At 39.9% G+C, this 21,350-nt stretch overlaps 2 protein-coding genes across 4 annotated transcripts; one reads left to right on the plus strand and one right to left on the minus strand.

The window, feature by feature from the left end:
• Positions 1-635: 635 nt before the first annotated feature.
• plaua (plasminogen activator, urokinase a) lies at positions 636-6,172 on the minus strand. The gene is made up of 11 exons (XM_034681666.1): positions 6,048-6,172; positions 4,638-4,742; positions 4,485-4,545; positions 4,232-4,370; positions 3,427-3,509; positions 3,266-3,307; positions 2,924-3,104; positions 2,545-2,690; positions 1,979-2,119; positions 1,741-1,889; positions 636-1,230 (listed from the first exon to the last, which is right to left on the minus strand). Exons 2-11 carry the CDS (start codon positions 4,686-4,688, stop codon positions 1,036-1,038), a joined length of 1,188 nt encoding a protein of 395 aa, XP_034537557.1. The 5' UTR covers positions 4,689-4,742; positions 6,048-6,172; the 3' UTR covers positions 636-1,035.
• On the plus strand, positions 3,065-21,000 carry LOC117811411 (inhibitor of nuclear factor kappa-B kinase subunit alpha-like). 3 transcript variants are annotated; one of them, XM_034681664.1, is made up of 23 exons: positions 3,065-3,125; positions 4,476-4,558; positions 14,663-14,804; positions 14,884-14,978; positions 15,060-15,177; positions 15,266-15,335; positions 15,421-15,509; positions 15,615-15,704; positions 15,886-16,010; positions 16,266-16,373; positions 16,455-16,590; positions 16,689-16,889; positions 17,266-17,368; positions 17,661-17,784; positions 17,867-18,018; positions 18,112-18,173; positions 18,260-18,369; positions 18,803-18,852; positions 19,030-19,138; positions 19,228-19,375; positions 19,507-19,556; positions 20,138-20,237; positions 20,620-21,000. In XM_034681664.1, the coding sequence occupies exons 3-23, from the start codon at positions 14,700-14,702 to the stop codon at positions 20,677-20,679; spliced, it is 2,205 nt and encodes a 734-aa protein (XP_034537555.1). In that variant the 5' UTR covers positions 3,065-3,125; positions 4,476-4,558; positions 14,663-14,699; the 3' UTR covers positions 20,680-21,000. The 3 variants fall into 3 exon arrangements, with proteins under 3 accessions (XP_034537555.1, XP_034537556.1, XP_034537554.1); XM_034681665.1 differs by lacking the exons at positions 3,065-3,125; positions 4,476-4,558 and adding an exon at positions 13,012-13,281 and having other exon boundaries at positions 15,060-15,184; XM_034681663.1 differs by lacking the exons at positions 3,065-3,125; positions 4,476-4,558 and adding an exon at positions 13,012-13,281.
• The last annotated feature ends 350 nt before the right edge of the window (positions 21,001-21,350 follow it).

Below are 21,350 nucleotides of genomic sequence, written 5' to 3' on the forward strand. Positions count from 1 at the left end.
AGTATAGAAATGCTGACATTTCACCCTAAGCTAGTTGCACTGTCTAGATGTGTTAGAGTCATGTTTGAAGGAGAGCCTGATGGAGCACCGACACCTTTACAAGTAAAGTGGATTTAAATTAAGTAAGAGAAAAGTTATACGTTCTCAAAGTCTCTACAAATAGATTCATATATGATTCATTTTTTGTCTCTGAAAAGTGTAACATGTTAGAATCAAAAGTCCAAATATATCTAGAGACAGAGATACAGACTCAACTCTGGTTGTGTTATGTTATCTTCAGTATATTGATCTCGCTTTTTGTTGTACTTTGACACGACAGCGCCCTCCAGTGTTTGACTTAGGGACTCTTTCTGTCAGCTAAACTCACAGACTTCACTGTGCCAAAGAACAGGACAAGGTTATCTATGACTCAGTATTTTATCAGTATTTCTGCAGTTATTATCATGTCTTTTACATTTCACTGCTCAGACACACCTTCATTTCTTTAGCTGATGCACAATGCCGCTGCTTCTCTGTGTGCACAGTTGGGCTTACTATTATTTGGGCATGCAGGTGGGTCAGTTAATATTTTTACCACTTCCAAAGAGAGACAGAAAATGATTAGTGTTTCAAGAACAACATGCATGACAACAATGTAACACAAATATATTCTTTATTTAAGAAAAGTCTCAACTGCAGGGCCAGCCTTCTACAAGAGGTAATGCATATTAAATAAAACAAGAAAAACACACTTTTTAATAGCTTGTTCTAAAAATAAAATATATTCTTAGTATGAAAAGTTCATGCGCAAGATATAAAAAGTTTTATACACTATTTACAACAAATCATAATAAAACTACATTCACTTTGAGCTGTTACATAAATCATGACTGTGCAAAACTGAAATTTCTCTGTGCAAGAAACGCATATCAGCAACTACAAACCAGCAACAAGCTCACATACAGACAGAGTTCACACAAAAAAACTGCTGCCAAATTTTCCTTTAAAAGGAAGAAATTAAATTAAATGCCCAACAAGTATTTTTCCATCACAGCTTCATTTCTGGGGATACATGATTCCCTTTGTGTATTTGGAGAGGCCTGTTTTCAGTGCGATCCACTTGTTGTAGTTGGTGACCTGTGTGTAGACACCTGGTCTGTTCCTTTTGGCACAGCCTTCTCCCCAACTCACCACCCCGTACAGGAACATCCGCCCTGACACCTCACACACCAGCGGACCACCAGAGTCACCCTGCAGGGAGGAGACCAACAGTCAGTCATCTTGTAACAGGTTGGATATTTGTATGTTAAATAACTACTTCCTCTAACTGTTTCTCATACACTTCAAGATGTTCATTACATGTGAACTCTCTAGACTTTTTGAACTTCCTCCTTTCAAGGGAACAAATACAAAAATATGCACAGATATTTAAGGATCTGGAATTGAAAATGCTGAATCAGAAAAACTGTGGGACTCTGGGTAGATAACATACTCAACTTTCAAACCCGTGACCATCTATCAAGCATACTGTAGGTCAAAGCTGGGTTTCATTTTGAAATCAAATCCCATTTTTCTTATCGGGTAAAGAGATGATCGTACATCCTACAATTATTGTGATTCTCAATTTGCCTCTTCTCACTCCACCACAAAGCCTCTTCACTCTATGTATAGCTGTAATTGTAAAACAACTGTACGTTTTGTGGGCATCTGTCTGTCTGTCAATCTAATGTGAAATATAAAATACACTGATCTCTTTCTCACCTTGCAGGCATCATTGCTCCAGTCCGGGCTCCCAGCACAGAACATGTTCTTTGTGATGAGATTTCCATAGTACGATTTACTTTCACACTCAGCTCGAGAGATCAGCTTCACCTCAGCCTGTTTCAGGTACTGGGAGTAATGCCACGCCACTGCAGAAAACATTGTTAGGTGTTAGACTCACTGAAATGGCTGATAAATCATTCATAAATCTGTAAGTTGGTGTATCAATGGAACATACTGAATTTCTCCATCCCAAACCCAGCAACGCTGCACTGAATTCCTGCAGGAAGCTGAGTGTGAAGCGGAGGGAGGCACACAGTCCGAGCGGACGCTGACCTCACCGCACATCCTCCACTCTTGCTTTTGATCTTCAACAGAGCTGAAAAGGAAAGACAAACACAGCCATTAACTCTTAACCCCATCGGGTCTTATCTTTCTTACTCATAAGCTCCATTTCCACCTAAAGTACACTGAACTATTAGTCCAAGGACCTACTTCCCACGTGTCTCAAATGTTCCTCGACACTATTATCTGTGTTTCCACCAGGGTCTAAAATCTCATGAAGAAAAGTGTGCTGTCCTGTTTAAAAAATAAGGCCTCTGAATGCTGTATTACTTTTTTAAGGTATGTGAGCTAGACGAGTTTCAACCCCCAGTACTTTGGCTGTACTTTCAGAAAGTACAGCCCCCCCAGCAGACCCTGGTCCCCATGGTGGAAATGTTCTTAGTTCCTCCTAAAGCCTTTACTCCCAAGATAAAGTTCCTGCTCTTGAAATGCAGCGATATTCATTCCCAAAGTGCTTACCTATGTCATTGTCAAAGGTGGAGTCATTGAATTTGTGGTGGATGATCAGTTTTTCCACGGTGAAGCTCTGTTCCCTGTCGGTATCAGTTTCATTGATGGCTGACTTCCCCAGGTATACAGACAGGTGCTTGATGTTGGTGTCATTACTGAAAAATAACAAATACAAATGGTTAATATACACACATTAGAGTGCAAACATATTGCATACCCCTATGAGTCATGTTCAATCAATCAATTAATCAATTAAGTTTTATTTATATAGCACCTTTCATGCTGATTCAAAGTGCTTTACAGCCATTGAAAACAAGAAAAAAACTGAAATAAATGTTAATAAACATTGCCATCATGGTGGAAATGAGAGTGTTTTGTGGCTTCTCACCCATCAGCGAAACAGTGTGCAGCCATGACAATCCAGCATGGTGCGATGAGAGAGCCACCGCACAGGAAACCACCGCGCCGTTGATAGATAGCAGCCACCCATGGGTGAGACTCTATAGGTGTGAAAGAACCACCCACGATTTTATGCAGCTTCCGCTCAGACCTCTCACCACAGGTCAGCTCTGCAGGGACAAACAGGACAGGTCAGTGAGTGCTGCTGAAAAAGGCTATCACAATATTTATTTAACCTTTATTTAACCAGGTGAGTTAATTGAGAACCAATTCTCATTTGCAATAACGACCTGGGCAATATGATGTGCATAAGTGAATTTAAACAACAAACCTGTATCCACAGCTGCTGAAGGTTTAACTGTTGCTGTGGGACCTGTTTGAGGGCAGAAAACAGAAATCATTAAAAGAAAAGAACTAATCCAAAAATTAAATAGCTAATTTTTAAAATATATAGACATTTCCATGGTTAAACGTCACCCATCTACAACTTACATCTGGGAGTGTCGCAGAATTCCCTCACAATTCTGCGTCCTCTTCGGACAGCGCACCACGGCATCAAAGATTGATCAGGATTCCTAGGATTAAAGAGTAATCATATTCAACACATGATAACTTTTCCTTGTGGAGATTTTTTTTCCAATACGATACGATATGATACGATACGATACGATATCACAGAATATGATCGGCTATAGGCTAATATGATACAATATGATATAATATTTCTTGATTTGATATGATGTATGATAAGTTACGATACAATATCGTTGTAGAGGCAGGGATGGGTTTCTCACTATTCACTGGGAGTGTGTGTGTGTGTGTGTGTGTGTGTGTGTGTGTGTGTGTGTGTGTGTTTGTGTGTGTGTGTGTGTCACTGGGGCTGACTGATTGCCTAATATATATCACCTGCAACTGCCTGTGAATCTGTTTGCCTGGTGCAGGGAGAGAGGAGGCAGGGTGCTGATATTTCTGTTGACCGCTATAGCTTGTTACCACCACATAATTCTGTTCTGCAAGTTCATCTACATATAAGAAATATATTTTTTAAAGTATGTTTTATTGAGAAGGTCAAATAAAAACCCTCGAATTGCAGTAACGGCTTCAAGTTTCCTCCCTTGGAGTCAATGCGCCAGACAGACCCCTGTATTCCCCTCTCTGTGACTAATTTAGTTTTTGATAGTCACGCAACAATCCTCATTACCATACAATAACATACACTTTAATGATTCTTGAGAGTGTATTTGTTATTAGACTGATAGCTGCACACTTTAATAGGTGATGGTAGGTTTAACTGTACCTGCAGTAATTATGGTCACCAACTCCTTTTGAAGCTCCCCAAGAGTATCTCAACCTCCTCCAGTTGAGACATCTTTTGCCGTATGCTGTAGCTGACACAAATCCTCTGTAGTTGCTCCCATCTCCAGACGTACACAACTCTGAAGATCACATTACAAAGACAAACAGGCTTATTTGATATCTGGCGGACATCACATGGCAACAGATTAAGAAAATGAAGAATACTATATATGTTTTCTTAACAGTGTGCTCACCATGTTCAATGCTCCTGGGCTCAGGTGACCATCTCCTCTGGGACCTTCTTCGTGAAGAAGCCTGACAAACACAGGTGAGACAGATTTATAAAAACTTTCTAAGTTCCCTGGATGTTATTAAACCTAAATTGACTTCCTCATATTGCTGCTTACCATGACAACACTTAACGCTGCAAGTGTGACGACGATGACTAACAGGTTCATCTTCAGTTCTAGTTTTGCTTCTCCTTATTGGGGATATTTTTGTCCAATGTTGGTCTGCAAAAAAAAAAAAATACAGAAATGGAACTTAACAACATGGTGCATGCCTGAATCAAAAACCCTATGCCCTTATATGGACTTTATCTTCTAGGACAGAACAGACAGAAGTGTGTCTACTGAGACACGTGGATCTTTGTCTGGGTTGGAGTTTTTTCCATGTTCACATCACACAGTGTGCAGAGGGAAAGACCATGCTGTGGATGTTTGAATGTGCGAGATAGGGCATGTTTACAGCTTGTGCGCTCTGTTCTGTAAACATCACCTCTATCTGTGCAGTGAGTGCATTATCAATTGTGACTAGTTGATTGCTGCATCTGACAGCATGTGTGCCATAACATCAGTTTAGTCTTGCAGAGCGTCTAGTTCAAACAGAGATTTTTCAGTCACAGAATCAACTTGGTAATTAAAAAAGTATGTTGTTAAGATTGTATTTTCAATGCTCAGTTCCTACTAAAACACACTTAGATGTACACTATGCCAAATTTGGTCTAAGTTCAATAACTCTCCTCCTGCAAAATATGAGTCTATCAGTGCATTTGGCTCATTTTGTCCTTCACAGCTGAATGATGTGCTTGAAATCCATCTATAATTTCATCATCCTTTGTTTTCACATTTAATTTTACTAAAGTTGACCATTCAGTAACCATCTATTGCAGGTGAGTCCATCCTAGAAGTCAAGGTAATAATATGCAGTTTGGAATTATTTCCTGATATTTCAAACATGAGTCAAAACTGAAAGATTGTCTAGATGTCAAACAGAACCTTAATACAAAAAATCAAAATCATTGCATGTATTTGCATTAACACAGGCTTAATCATCATTTATACACACTTTCATGCCCACTGCATCAAATTTGTTTTTACTTTAAGAGTACATTCCATCCATTCATCTCTTATGCTTATCCCATGCGGGGTCACAAGTACATTTCCCTTATGAAACATAAGACCCCTCTGTGTGTCTCCTTTCTCCTATCATTGCCAAGGAAGTGTTTGAAATCTAAAATACTTCCAGCTCTATTGTGCACAATGAATTTACAATATCAGTCCACTCTGCACATCTACAGTGTGGCTGTCCGTCCTGGAGGAGCCTTTAGTGAACCTCCAGAGGTTAATTCAGAGGTTTGTTAGAAATCAAAATAACCTCTTTCAGGGAGTTCTCCCTCACCTGAATCCTAGTGTAATACAGAAGGTGTCATATCCTGTCATATATCAGATTATAAAGCTTTTCTCATATCGAACTATTAAAACAACCCATCTTGCTTAATGTCAATGTCTTTAAGGCTTTATGAGAAATACATTTACCTTTCTGTCTAGACTTGCAATCCTGATGAAGCTCTGGGTTATTTCTTCCCTCTGAGGTGACTCTCTGTAACCTCTGGTTTGCACCTGCGTTGTGTCAGGAGGACTCAGGCTCTTAGTTGTTCTGTTGGGTCAGTGCTGATCCTCCCTGCTCTCCCTCTCATTTAAAAACACACAGACAACAGTGGGAGGGGTTTAGGGAGCTATATGAAAACATCACTCTGTTGATGATCAGCAAAGTCTGAGTCCGAAGAATGTGTCACTTCCTCTGACACAAACGCACTTCACAGTTCACACCCCCTCCTCCCTCTTAAACCACAGTAACACAGATAGAAAAATACATGTATCCATAATTGGTCATGTGTGAATGACACCTTCTACAGCTGCTGGTAGAATAAGCACATCATGTTCAAAGAAAGAGTTACAGGTATAAGATTATTTTATGCAACTTTTCTTAAAATCAAGCATTCTACTGAGAGATTTGGATTCAAGACACCAAAAACAATATTTGATTGAAGTACACACAAATTATACATGATGGCAGCAACCCACTGAGTTTGTTCCTTGGTTTTTCAGGTTTTCTTTAAATTTAACAGTGAAAATATAAAAAACATGTCTCTATGATGCAACATGTCTGTATTTCCTTGCTCCAATGCTCCCCTCCAAGGCTTACATTAAATCAACGTTTCTCATTTTGTATACATATATCTTTATGATGAGAAATGTCTTGCTCTCCTTATTTGGTTCCATTTGATTCGACTATCTAAAAATAAAACTGATCAATGCTCTTAGAAGTCTCCAGTTGACATGTTTCCTTTGTTGGGCGTACCTGTGAAGGTATAGTTTCATTTTTAATCACCGCAATGAGTCAGCTAAGTGTGAATTACCCACAGTTACTGATATCATCTAACACGCAATAGCAAACACAAAATGTTGTCTTCTCTGGAAAAGTACTCAACCACACTCAGTTCTATTTATACTCATCTTTCATACAAACATACAGCTTCATAGTCATCCACGTACAAAAAGATGGACCCAAGCAGTCCAATTTTATTTTTAAATGATGCTAATTTAAGTCTAATTTAAGATATAACAAAAGTCACATCAACAAGATCTGTAGGAATCTGAAGTGATGAGAGCGTTAAAGGAAAGATCATATCAGTTTTATCTGCAGTTCTGGGGATTATTAGAAAAAATGTGTGCTTTCTACTTTTTTTCCATCCATCCACCCATCCATCTATCCATCCATCTATCTATCCATCCATCCATCCACTCACCCAACCATCCATCCATCCATCCATCCATCCATCCATCCGTCCTGACCCAGACATCCCTTCCCCAAGCAAAGTTTCCTGCTCCTCCTGGTGAATCACGAGGCGTTCCCAGGCTACATTGGATAATCCCCACAGCAAGCTCTGGGTCTACCCGAGGTCCAGAATACCTCCAAGGAAAAGCATCCAGGAGGCATGGTTATCAAATACCCGAATCACCTTAAAGCAATGTAATGTTAGAGACCAAAAATATATATAAGTCATAAAATAAGTAAATAAGAAAAAAAAACTCCAATGATAATCCAAAACACCAGTTCACACGAACACAGAAATTACAGTTGCTGTATTTCAGCTGTATAACTTCATGCCTCTGTATTATTTGTTTTTAGATATATTTTATCTTGCATCTACATGATAATTGTTTGTGATGATTGTTGCTTTCACTTGTGCACCATCTCTTTACCTCTCTAACAAGTTGCTATTGAAATAAATGATCATTATTCTCGATCATCAGCAGTCCGGCATTCATCACACAAAGCTTGATTTTTTTTATCCCCAGGACCACAGAATCTTATCACACAATCAAGCAGAACCAAAAGATGTGATTTTTAAGATATAGTGATATAAGTGAATACAGTGTATGAGAAAGTCAAAATATTACATATAAATACCGACATACACCCTCTTGAATCACCATCCTGTTTCCACATTCAACCACCTGCATCATTAATCACAACCAGTCAAAGGCACGTATTCCCGAAACTTAAGAGTTTTTCATTTTAACTGAATAACTCAGGTTAACCACTTCTTTACTCCTAAACCTGTTTTTGATAAAGTACAGCTGTTCTTCAATAAATCAATATTTTCTGCACATCATAAGTAAGTATCAAACACAACTTCCCCTAAAACAATAAGCTCCTGAGTATGTTTGGGAATTTCTGGATTGAAATCCCTGACGGCTGTGTTACTCATGTTTCCTCCTCCTTGGCTTGGACAATAGGCAGATATGATGTGCTGTAAACCGGAAGTGTTTAAAGGAAGAGATAAAGTCAACATGCATGATGTCAAGTGAGGAAGCATGAAACGACTGAACCATGGACATGACTTGATTTATTGACTCTATAGACCGCTCAGATAAATCAATGCTTACCTCATACAGGTGTTTTACCAAAAGATAATTGCACAGATGTTACCCAACTCAGGGGGACTCCTGATATTTCTGCCTGAAGACAGCTGCAAGAGTTTGATTTGGCAATTTTAACTGGCACCATCATGAGCATTAGGGAATAGTGGGACAGACTAGCCAGGGCCACAGTGGAAGAAGGGGGGCTCACGATTGGCCTATCACGATTGGCCTAAAATGAAAATTTGGGGCCAATTTATGAGGATCTACGGCTTCTGGATAAGGAAGCTTTTGAATTACCATAATGTACAGCAAGTAGATCCACAAGAAGACATTACCCCTGCAAAGCAGCATGGTGGTGTAGTGGTTAGCACAGTCACCACACAGCCAACAGGTTGCAGGTTTGAATCCTGGAAGGGGCCACATCACTGAGGAGCTTGCCTCCTACTAATGGAGAAGGAAGAAAGATCTTGGATAACCACTCAGTACTGGAAAGTAGATAAACATGAACATGGGGGCCCTGCAAAGCCCCTATAGTGTGTTGATTACCACTGTTGCCTCACAGTGAGCAGTCCCTGGGTTTGATTCCTGGCATGAACCTTTCCATGTGGGGCTAGAATGATTCACCTTTCTATGGTAAGAGATTCAAGAAAGCTGCTCTACTATGAAAAACTGGCTTGTAAACCCAAATAACTGTGGCTATAGTGTCCCGACTTTTCTTACTGGTGTGTCGGCAACAGATTTTAAACTATTAGTTTGATCTTGGTAGTAAATAAGCAAGGATGTGTGAGCAGTCCAAGGCAGCCTCTTAGTTTGGTAGTTAGGACTGCTGCTTCACAGCAAGATACATTTGTGCTCCACTCTAAGGAAGTCCTTAGGAAGTCTGGAGCTACAGTATTCTGGCTTTCTCTCCCTTGAGTTTAAACTGCATGTTTTTTGTGACAAGAGTGAATTGGACTGTAAACCAACCTAAGCACAGAGGAAGGACAAATAAGACAGTGATTAGCGCTGATGCCACACTGCTAAAGAGGTCTCAGTGTGAGTCCAGGTCAGGGCCTCCAGGTGTGGAGCTAGTGTAGATCACACTGGGAGGAGTACGTCAGAACAACTTACTCCTCCTGGCGTTTGGACCACAGGTTTTGTACCACCAGAGTAAGCTAAAATTAAATACATCCAAACAAGTTAGTTCTGCATGGTGGCATGACAGAATAGTTCAGGATTGAAGTCCCACCTTGGGCCTAACAGTGGAGCTTGAATGCTCTGACTTCTTCCCACAGGAGTCTAAGCAAAAGCTTTTGAACTGCCATGAAGAAATGAAAAGTAGAGAAACCCGGAGACAAGGTGACGCTGACAGGTGTACTGTACATGGTGTGATAATTAGGACTTCTGCCTCTTAGTGACAAGGTTGTTGGTTCAGATCTAGTGCTGGTTAATCCGACACGTGGTACAAGTGTTGGTTGTGAATATGGAGCGTGCGGGAGTCAGAAGGGGAAACACATCCAGAGAGTTCCCCCCCTGTAGAGTGTGTGGATGCCTTCCTGTTACCATAGTTTTTGATGTGTTATTTCCCCTAACATGTGAAGACATGTCATATTTTGCTTGCAGAAGCTTTATGAAGGTTAGCACATGGTCACACTGACCGCAGCGCAGAGAAGATGAGCAAGGAGAAATGAGGCATTCAAGTATGAACATGATGATTCATGTTCATTATTCACGACTAACCTTCTAAATAAGAACTGACTCTTTCTGTCTTTCTTTTTTACCTTCTTTCTTTCTTTTGTACCTTCTTTCATTCTTTCTTTGGTCTTTTCTTCCTTTCTTTTTTACCAACTGTCTTTCTTACTTTGTTTCTGAGTTTCTTTCTTTCGCTCCACATCTTTTTTATCTGTTTCTGTTTCTCTGATGTGATGTTGTCTTCTTCCTCTCCTTATAACCTTTGTATTCTCCTTGCTATAATATATATCGTATTGTTCTCCTGCCATTAAAAATACGTCTGTTTTAACTTTAATTCTGTTTATTTGCATTTATTCTTGTTGGCCTTTTGCCCTGAAGTTTGTTCTTCCATTGTTTGCACTTTGAGACTCCTCTCTGTCTGACTGTTGAATGTTTGTTCCATTCTCCTCCTGAGAGCCTTCCTTGCTTTGTCTCTCAAAGTACTTTGTAAACATTTTTTTAAAGGTGCTATATAAATAAATTTACTTTCATTATCATAATTCCAAGATTGGAAGTTATCATCATCTTTATTTTGATCATCAGATATAAAGTCCCCTGTTGAAACACTGTTTGCTATTTTAAACATCCATTGGCTTCATTATTTTAAAAGCACAAACAACAGTGAGACATTTTGAGTTTCACAAAGCTCAAAGATTTTCTCATGGGAAATGGATCATTTGTATTTCTGCTTTATTATTTGTAACCATGAGACACCTGTCTGCTTCTCCTTTCCAGTGTAATGAGAAAAACGAAATTCCTTAAAAATAAAACTACGAGGTTGTGAAAGTACTTCAGAGAGGAAACTACCTGGGCTTACAATAATCCCATTCGTTGATTTCTCTGTATTCTGTCTTTCCTCAGAAAATTTAGAAGAGCCCGTTTCAGAGCCTAACTCTGAGAGCACAAGCCCACGCTGCATCACAACGTAATCAGTACTTTAATTTTGTTGACATACTTTTTGACTAGTTGCTCATGTCTCCTAAAGATTAAGAGAGGAAGATGTATGCTTCTATAACACCTCGTCGTCACAACTGTAATTCTTTGTATGTGGTCTTAGAGCAGTCATCTATTTAACGCCTGCAGCTCATCCAGAATGCTGCTACTCGCCTCCTGACTGGAGAGAAAAAGAGGGATCACATCACACATGTGCTGCTCTCTCTCTCTGCTGGTGTCCAGTCCATGACAGAATTGAGTTTAGGAGTTTGTTGAAGACCCACAATGCTCTGAAATGTACCGCCTTACTTAGCTGAATCTCTCCATGCCCATACTCCAGCCATAAGACTGTGGTCTACTAATCAGCTGCTCTTGATAGTGCCTAAAACTCGCCTGAGAAAACCGGGGGTCATCGAGCCTCTGCAGTAGCTGCCCCTGACTTGTGGAATTACTTAAGATGTATCCCCACTTTTAAATGTTTTAAATCATTGTTCAATATCCATCTTTTCTCTTTGGCCTTCCTTTCTTGACGAGTACATTTTTATTTTAACAGAATTTAGTATTTTAATCTGAATATGATGTGCTGCGTATAGTTTCCTTTTTGTGCCTTCTGTTAAGCAATTTGGTCAACCTTGGTGTTTGGTATTAAGTTATTAAGTTGGCTTGATGTGTCATGGTCTATGTTGTCATCTTTTGATTCATAAATTGAGAAATAATGAATTGTTCCTGACAAGTCACACGTCTTGTTATGCCCAGCTCGTTGATGAGCATAACAAGGAAGGTAGGCCCCCACAGCGACAGCTTTTAAATGAGTAAATCATTTATTGTGTCAAAGGTAACTAAAGGCTGAACTCAACATAATCACAAAACAAAAGAGGGTGCCTGGCAGGCATCAGCCTTCCAGGAGGGAGAGAGAGAGAGCCATCTTGGATTCATCCAGCTTTTAAAGGCTCCAAGCAGGTGAAGCCAATCCCTAATCGAGATGGGAGGGGAAGGCACTCCAGGAGGATGTGGAAGGGGAAAGCAGAGGCAGGGATGCAGGAAAACAAACTGACCAAGGCCTGTGGCCGTCACACTATAAACACAGATAAAAAATATTGTTTTGGAAATAAGCAATTGTATTTTTTTTAACAAGGGGAGCTCTAACTATTGTTCATGTTAAGGTTAGTTACTGTAAAAATATATGTTTTACATGTATAACCTCATCACCAGGAAGGTTAGGGTCATAATCATACTATCTTCCCTTTACAGTTGGAATTTCCAGTGAGTCTATCTAATGTAGTTGCTGTATGATCATAGGCTCAACCCGTGCAAATGGCACCATCTAGTGAACTCATTAAGACACAGCTGTAATGCCAATAATGTTGGGTCTAAGGTAAAAGGAGAAAAAGAAAAACCCATCAGTTCTTTCAGCAAGTTTAGATCAGGTTTAGATTAGGATGGGTGGGGTGGGAAATTCCCAGACACGCTGTAGAGCTGCAAAAAACGTTCAGGGAATCACGCATGCGCGGACAGAATGTCTGGCTGTCAGTCGTCGCTTTTGCTGCATTCAAGGTCTCCTCGGAACTCTTTGGTGCGTTTACGAGCTTTAAAGTGTGATGTCAAAAAAAACTTTAATGGTACAGAAATTGTTTGTATTTTACAGCTCGGAACTGAAGAAGTTCTCGTGGACCACAATTGATGGCAGAACAAAATAGCATATGGATTTATCACAAATTATCCCAGTTATTTATGTTTTTATACAAAGTTTTCGAACAGTTAAGTTGTATTTGACTTTGGTGCACTATGTTTGAATTATTCTCTGTGAATTTAGCAAATCGTGTATCAATATTTTCACCAACTTCAGACTATATTGTTCAATCTTGAGGAGGTATTGTAAATAATCTCAGCTTGATGCTCGTTTTTCCGATTATTCTGACGTCCCATGAACGCAAGCTTTCACTTTGAGTAGTTCTCGAGATTCTTCGTCTTTCGGTGGAGCACTCAATCGGAAATTTTAACAGTAACACACCCTTAACCTTATTTCTGAGGTGGCGTCTGACTCTCTGTAAAGGTTGATTTAATTCATATCACTGATTCAACCTTCTTGATACACAGAATACAAGAAAACAGACCGTAAACAACACAGTTAGCTAACTCTGAGCAACAATGTTCAGCTGTCCAAAGTGAGCTTTCTGGACTCTGACCTCCTGGGCAGGTGAGTTTTTGTGTTTTTGTAATGTTTTGGTGCTTTTAGAAGTCTCTTTGTTCAATGTGACTATGCTGAAACTAACACTGCTCATTTAGAATAATAAGAATGAACGACTCTTGACCTTTGGTTCACTTACACAGTTATTCTCACTAAGATTAAACTGATCATCCTTGTGGAAAATAACTCTGAAACTTAATAGGAGGTTGATTATTAGACCTCCTGGGTAGACTGGTGAGTGGTGTACTAACAGTGTGATATTGTTCCATCAAGAAAACAAATGTAATTCATACTCGTATGCAGTGGTGGACAAAGTACACAGCTTCATTACTTAAGTCAAAGTATAGATCCTCCAGGTTAAATGTTACTCCAATACAAGTGAAAGTTGCTCTGTCAGATTATTACTTGAATTAAAGTCCTGAAGTACTTCCTTTTAAAAATACTGAAGTATTCAAAGTACTTTTTAAAATGTCTCAAACACTGCATTTTCACAAAGCATGAGTGCAGTCAAGAATACATAGAAGTACATTCTGTTACATCATTTTTATTTAGAAACCATTGCTTGAAATCTCTAAAAATTATACCATGGAATAAAACCAGAAACTAAGTTCCTCCAAGCACAGACAACTTAGTTTGAAATGTTCATCTGGAATGAAACAAATGTTAAGTAGCTCAACACACCCTCTGAGGTTGGACTGTGAATCTTTGAATGTTTGTGCAGAAACAAGGTGCATATTTCAAACAATACGTATCATTCTTCATTTCAAAAACCTCTAACACGGGCTGAAGATATGTGCATGGGTGCTCAGGTGGAGAATTATATAAGCCATCATTACCACCTCTAAATGAACTGCCTGATCTGAGTGATGATCTGTGTTTGCTCCACGTTCAACCGTGGAGACACACGATATACAGGTATGACTAAACCACTGAGACAAAAAAGAGCTACACAAACACATTTTACTGTCTTAGGATTCAGATTTCAGAAAAGAGAAGGAGATTCATGAGCTGACTTCAAAGCAAAAGTAGTGAGTAACTAGAGCACTGATAGAAATGTAGTGGAGTAAAAAGTATGATAATTGTCTTCTGGATGTAGTGGAATAAAAGTAATATGTTTCCCCAAAAAGTAATACTCAGGTAAAGTACAGATACTCAAAAAATGTACTTAAGTACAGTACTCAAGTAAATTTACTTTGTTACTGTCCACCACTGCTCATATGTAGTGTATAGCACATTTTCTGCTGGATGTAACACTGATTTACATCCAGCATTGATACAGGTCATATACAATCATGCATTTGCAAACATGGCAGAGGAGCAGAGGCCTTGATGCAGAATCCACATAATAACCCACATTATGGAAAATCTTGTTATTCTCTTTTTCGCCCAGGTCCCCTGCAAACGACCTTCATTGCAGACCACACACTATGGAGCGGAGTGCCCTCAAGCAGAGCCAGCTGTGCGGCTCCTGGGAGATGAAGGAGAGACTCGGGATGGGAGGATTTGGACATGTGTACCTGTACCAGCACCTTGTAAGTTCTACAAGAGCATTTACATCCTGGTGTGTGTCCTCCTCAGCTGTGTTCTAAATTCTCTCTGTATCTGGAGCAGGAGTCAGGAGAGAAGATTGCTGTGAAACTCTGCCGCCTGGAGCTGAACTCCAAGAACAAAGACCGCTGGAGCAGAGAGATTCAGATCATGAAGAAGTGGGTGTGAATCATCAGCTTGTATGCTCATTTCTCCTTGTCAGGACATAGCTGTATGGTTTTCTCTCTTTTCGGTTACAGGCTGAACCATGTGAATGTGGTTCAGGCCAGAGAAGTGCCAGAAGAGCTGAGCTCCATTGCTTTGAATGACTTACCTCTCTTGGCCATGGAGTACTGCTCAAGAGGAGACCTACGCAAGGTACAAAGTGGGTACTTTTTAAAGATCCCCAAAAACTTGCTGCGTTTCCAAACATTGCACTATTGACATTTTTTTCCTCTTGCTCTAGGTGTTGAGTAAACCAGAAAACTGTTGTGGGTTGAAGGAAAGTGAAGTCCTCTCGCTGCTCAGTGACATCGGTAGTATTTCTCTCATCTTTCACTCTCACGATTCGTCACATGTTGATTCATGATGTCTAAAGAACCACTTTTTCTTCTATCACAGGGTGTGGTATTCAGTATCTCCATGAGAATAAGATCATTCACAGAGACCTAAAACCAGAGAACATTGTTCTACAGGAAACTGGTGGGAAGGTGAGTTCACTTCCTTTCGCACATGCTGCCTCTGTAATCTGCAATTTCATATTCAATGTGGTTTTCGGTGCCCTTCTCTCATAATGAAACTACTTTTCTCTCCAGCTCATCCATAAAATTATAGATCTGGGTTATGCAAAAGATCTAGATCAGGGCAGTCTTTGTACCTCCTTTGTCGGAACTCTGCAGTATCTGGTAAGTGTTACACCATGACCTCTTTCAGTGTGCCATTCTCTGACCTTTGTCATGATTTTTTTAATGTCTTGCATGAAGCACTTTGAATTGCCTTGCTTTACTGAGGAATCCATTGCCACATAAGCAATGTTTTTCCCCCCAATAATCGTCTCTTTTATAAATCTATCTGTTTGCATTTCAGGCTCCAGAGCTGTTTGAGAGTAAGCCCTACACTGTAACTGTGGACTACTGGAGCTTTGGGACAGTGATCTTTGAATGCACTTGTGGTTTTCGCCCTTTTTTACACCACATGCAGCCTGTACAGTGGTGAGTTGACATGACAGCGATGTATTTTCTTTTGAGTTCTGTGAAGTTGGGCGTACATAAGAAAGGGATTTCTCTTTCCTTTTGTTATGTTATTGAGCATCCAGACTCATTGGATACAAACATGTTAGATGTATGGTGAAACTAAGACTATGCAACAATTTGGATAAATTATTTCTCTGAGTATTTGAAACACTGTTGATCTAGTCATCTCTTTGTTTTTCATTATCTCTAACTTTTGTTTATCTCCATTTGTAGGACAAGTAAAGTCAAGAACAAAGGTCCCAAAGACATCATGGCAGTTGAGGACATGAACGGAGAAGTCAGGTTCTCCACACGTCTTCCTTATCCCAACAATCTCACCAGGTAGAGATAGAAATACTTTTTTTTTAAGTCAAGCGTCCACTTCTTGACTTGCATCTAACGTGCCTGTGTGCGTGTTTTTAGGCCAGTACTGGATCAAGTTGAGTCACTTCTGCAGATGCTCTTGTTGTGGGATCCTGCAGCCCGAGGTGGAGGGCTGGATCCTGACACAAACAAGCCGTGCTACTACACAACTTTACAGAATATTCTCAGCATGAAGGTGAGTAATGTCAGTCTGTCCTCATTTGAAACAGATGTTTTGCATTTAAGGTCTTTTTTTTGTGTGCAAACCCCTTCATGTGCCTTTTATTCCTGCAGGTGATCCATGTGTTGGACATGACGTCGGCACAGCTGCACTCATTGGTTTTGGGTTCTGAGGAGAGCTTACACTCCCTTCAGCTCCGTCTGGAGACAAAAACTCAGACACACATTACCCCGCTGAGTCAGGAGCTGCTGCTGGAGACGGGAATCTCCCTCGACCCACGCTGGCCACCCTCACACTGTCTGCCAGAGGGGCTGGTATGTGACGCACATAAAAGAAATATAAAATGTCAAAAATCCCGACCACAAGCGCAAACACCACAAATCTGTTTTTTGTATCCGTATTTTCTTCTGCTTTGTTTTTTTTTTAAAGACTTTGGAAACCTTACATTCTGTACTGATGTTTAACCACAGAGTTAGCAGATGGTCCTATGCAGTAAACAAGGTTTATTTTAAGGCTGACTAAGGTGGATTAGTCGGTGTGTAATAACTGACAAACAATGTGTGAAGATTGTTCACTTCCAGGATATCTATCTCCTGCAAAAAAAAAGCTACTGTAAAACCTAAAACTTTAATATGAGTTAAGCCGAAACACTCTTCCATTAACTAAGTGATAGTGTTCCTTTGTTTTCAGAGAGGCTGGGACAGCTCCATCGTCTTCTTGTTTGACAAGAGCCTGACAAAATACTCTGGACCACTGACTGCCAGGCCCCTGCCAGACAGTGTTAACTTTATAGGTGAGATTTATGAAGGTGTCCTGAGCTGTGAAGTAGTACCACAGTAACTGACGAATCTTCAGACTCTGACCTGATGATGGCTTTGGGCAAAGATTTTGTTATAACTGAACAAATAAAGTGAATAACTTTTGGGATTGGTGCATTGTCTAGCATACATGTTAGTCAGTACAACATTTAAGGCTGTGTTTGAAGTATTTCTGATGCTGACATCAGTACAGAAACTATTCTTGCTTTGCTTACATCTAAGTCAAAGAGGGAATAATGTGTTTTTATGCACTATATGTAATCTCAGTCAGGGAGACGAAGACGCAGCTCCCACTGTCTGCACTGAGGAAAGTGTGGGGGGAGGCAGTCCACTACGTCTGTGGGCTAAAAGAGGACTACATCCGTCTGTACCAGGGACAGCGGGCTGCCATGTAAGCACACAAACACCCTCAGCTACCTCCACTTAAACTCTAAAACATACCTACCATGTACCTTGTGTCTGTGCGTTTGAAGGCTGAGTCTGCTGCGTTACAACACCAACCTGACACGGTTCAAGAACCAGCTGTTCTCCCAGTCGCAGCAGCTCCGAGCCAAACTGGCTTTTTTTAAGACCAGCATCCAGCATGACCTCGAGCAGTACACCAAGCAGACGCACAATGGGATCTGTGAGTGGATGATAATGTCTTAGTGTCATTCATAAAGTCATTACTCAAACTTAAAGTGTGTGATCTGGTGTTTGTTTTTGTGTTTTTGTGAAGCTTCAGAAAAACTCCTGAAGACCTGGCAGGAGAATGAAGAGAAGGCAGACGAGTTCATGAAGGTGGGACTGTTTCTTAATTCACACCAATTCTTTTTAAACTATCTGCCAGTATTAAAAGTAAATGCTGTGAATGTTTTCTGCGGTAGGTTGCAGATGTGGGGTATCTGGATGAAGAGGTTGTGGCTCTGCACTCTGAGATCGTGGAGTTGCAGAGAAGCCCGTTTGCGAGGAGACAGGGGGATGTGATGGAGCAGCTGTAAGTATCTCAGTCATATTTACTCAATAATCAAAATGTTTAAAATGGAATGGAATGGCTGTAATTGTTCTGTTTAAACTGAAGTTAAGGTATTTTACACGTAGTCAGGTTTTCAGTGGAAGCTGTGATGAAGACTCTGTGTTACTTCCCTGCTGCAACTCAGCAAGGAATCTCTACACATGAATCTTGTTTATCTAATATTTACTTGCTGTATATAACTTTAATATATATTGTGAATGGAACCAGGCTTAAATATTTTGTGTAAAGCGGGTTAAAAAGGGATCTTTTAATGGCCAGAATGAAACAGACGACAATTTCAGCATACAAAAAGTGTTCAAATGTACAGATGTGCTCCTGATCAGCTTCTCTTTATCATCATTTTCACACATCAACTGCCATAAAAAATTAACTCTCTCTTTCTCCTTTTTTGCAGTGAGGGAAAAGCCATTGAACTCTACAAGCAATTGAAAGCTAAATGCAAAAGTTAGTACAAATTATTTCACATCCAAAATGAAAGACCTGAGTTTTACTTTGGGGATCTGATCATGTTCATGCTATGGACACAGCTATTATTAAAGATCAATCATCATTGTTGAATTCAGCAGAACTAAACAGAGGATACATAAAAGATGATGATCATCAAGTTGTGTGTTTGCACAGGTCCTGACCCTCCACATGGCTACAGTGACAGCTCAGACATGGTGAGGACCATCCTCCAAACAGTTCAGAACCAAGACCGAGTGCTGAAAGACCTGTACACCCACCTCAGGTAACTTATTCTCCAGAGAGAGTAGTCCAGAGTTCACACTTCTCTGGGTGTCATTCGTGATTTTTCTGATCTTTCTTTTTCCTCCGTAGTACAATTCTGGTTTGCAAGCAACGGATCGTTGATTTGTTGCCTAAGCTGGAGAGGGCAGTAGAAGGCATAAAAACTGCAGAGGCAGCAGTGATGCAGATGCAAATGAAAAGACAGAAGGAGTTTTGGTATCTCCTAAAGATTGCCTGTGTGAGTAAAAAAGTTTTGACAATACAGAAAAGATTCCTAGCTATCACTGATACTGTTGACACTTGTAATTTTGCAGTGCATTCTTTAATGTACGGTAGATGTAAAGTAATGTAGTGTGTTTGTGATTCTAGGCCCAGAACAATTCTCCATCACCATCACTTATGCAGCAAACCACTGACAGGTAAGATCAGAATGTGTTTGTCAGCTGTGTCTGAAAAACACTGTTGAGCAAATACGTTTACACTCTGTACAATGAGTTGAATGGTCTCTGAAAGGAATGGTTCATTGTTATGTAAGTTGGGTTTTGTATGTGGAGCATGTATCTGTTGCACTGGTGTAAAAGTGCCAAAGGAAGTGGCTTCCTGATGGTAAAAGCAAAGCACAGAGAATGATCTTAAGATTCTGTAAATGTGCTGACACTGGTGTTTGGGTCTGACATCTTTTATTAGGTAAATTATGTGGTTGAAAGAGCCTCATCTACAGTAGATTATAGCCTAGCTTTCCTGTTGATGCTCCACTTGGTTTCTCAGTACAGAGGCCCTTTAAAGCAAGCTGCTGCAAATCACAAACTTTCCACAAGAGGTCGCCCCATGCACCTCAGAGTGGAGGAGGTTGCAGAAGCAGAAATCCTAATTTCCTTACAAACTGTAGAATCAAAATATAAAGCTCTGAAGGATTATATATCTCTGTATGGTATGTGTGATTCCAAGTCGAATGTCAAACATTCATGCTGTGAATTCACAGTTTTTTGTCTTGTTTCAGTGAAACCATTCATCAGTTACTGGATGAGAATCAACATTATCTGAGTCTGCTAACTTCTCTGCTGCGTGACGCCACCCAGGAGATGGAGCAGAGTGCCATGGTACAGTTATGAGGGACTGCACGCATGCATGCATTCACACAGACTCCTTCAGTAATAGCTTGTACTACATGTAAACTCACTGCTGATATGTTTTGTATAATTTGGCAGATGACATCTGAAAGAAATGATGTGATTGGTTCCTGCATGTTTTATAAGTCACACATAAATGCTCACTGTGTGTGTAAATAGTTTGTGGTCTGTTGACTTTCCGTCTATTACACCTTTTATTTGCACACAGTCTGATTTAGATTACACAGGTTCATGATTAATGTCACGGTTCTAGTTGTAAGGTGGTGTAATCGCATAATAAAAGTCAAGTAGATGGAATACAGAGAGCAGGAAGTTTAATAGTACAACTTAAATGTTTCTAATCTCCTTGTAGGATCAGGACTGGAGCTGGACTCAATCCAGAGAAGCTGAAGCTGAACCACAGAAGCTGTAGAGACCGACCAAAGACTTAGAGCGCCACCAGTCAAGGGATTATGTGATAAACAAGTGCCTTATTATCATAGTAACAATGTAAAGCTTTGTGATTCCATACCGTCTTTAACATAAATGTAAAGCTGCAAGACAATGTGTGAAGCAACAAGATTTGGTAAGCTATTCATGTTTAACTTAAATGTTTGTTATTTAACCATAAAAGCTATTTCTAGCTGAAACCAAGACTTATTTATTTCTCTGTTAATATTGATTGAAGGAAAACCCTGCTGCTGGTGAACTATGCAAGATGACATGTCAATAAATGTTGTGAATGTATGTTTTACATCTATGTTTTGTCTTTCTTTCAGTAGCTGTTGATATTTTTCATCTCCTTTCAAACCTCTGATACTCACAGTTTAGAGCTAATTTCAACATTCTGGTAACAAGAGGACATTCTGAGCAACAAACGCATAATTCCCTGAATAATGGAGAATATTTATGTGACCATTTGTGATGGAAATTCAATAATTTAAAAGGAAAACATAATTATTGATACATAACTAACAAAAAAAATGGACTCCATGCATGATGCTCAAGTTCTAGATTGAACCTTTATTTTTCATGAGTTTATTGGAGGGGATGGTTTACTCTTTCAACCTTAAGTCATCAGTATGTGAGGCAAATCGGTAACCT

The sequence above is a fragment of the Notolabrus celidotus genome, chromosome 4 (genome assembly GCF_009762535.1).
Source record: "Notolabrus celidotus isolate fNotCel1 chromosome 4, fNotCel1.pri, whole genome shotgun sequence".
In the NCBI taxonomy this organism is placed as follows: domain Eukaryota; kingdom Metazoa; phylum Chordata; class Actinopteri; order Labriformes; family Labridae; genus Notolabrus; species Notolabrus celidotus.

What these genes read in the sequence shown, in the direction of transcription:
- plaua (XM_034681666.1), bottom strand. Translation starts at nt 4,688, where the DNA reads ATGAACCTGTTAGTCATCGTCGTCACACTTGCAGCGTTAAGTGTTGTC. An exon ending in GGTGACCATAATTACTGCAG is followed by an intron (nt 3,510 to 4,231) that starts GTACAGTTAAAC and finishes CTTTAATCCTAG; the next exon opens with GAATCCTGATCAATCTTTGA. An exon ending in GTTTGGGATGGAGAAATTCA is followed by an intron (nt 1,890 to 1,978) that starts GTATGTTCCATT and finishes TGTTTTCTGCAG; the next exon opens with TGGCGTGGCATTACTCCCAG.
- LOC117811411 (XM_034681664.1), top strand. Translation starts at nt 14,700, where the DNA reads ATGGAGCGGAGTGCCCTCAAGCAGAGCCAGCTGTGCGGCTCCTGGGAG. An exon ending in CAGGGACAGCGGGCTGCCAT is followed by an intron (nt 17,785 to 17,866) that starts GTAAGCACACAA and finishes GTGCGTTTGAAG; the next exon opens with GCTGAGTCTGCTGCGTTACA. An exon ending in AGATGGAGCAGAGTGCCATG is followed by an intron (nt 20,238 to 20,619) that starts GTACAGTTATGA and finishes ATCTCCTTGTAG; the next exon opens with GATCAGGACTGGAGCTGGAC.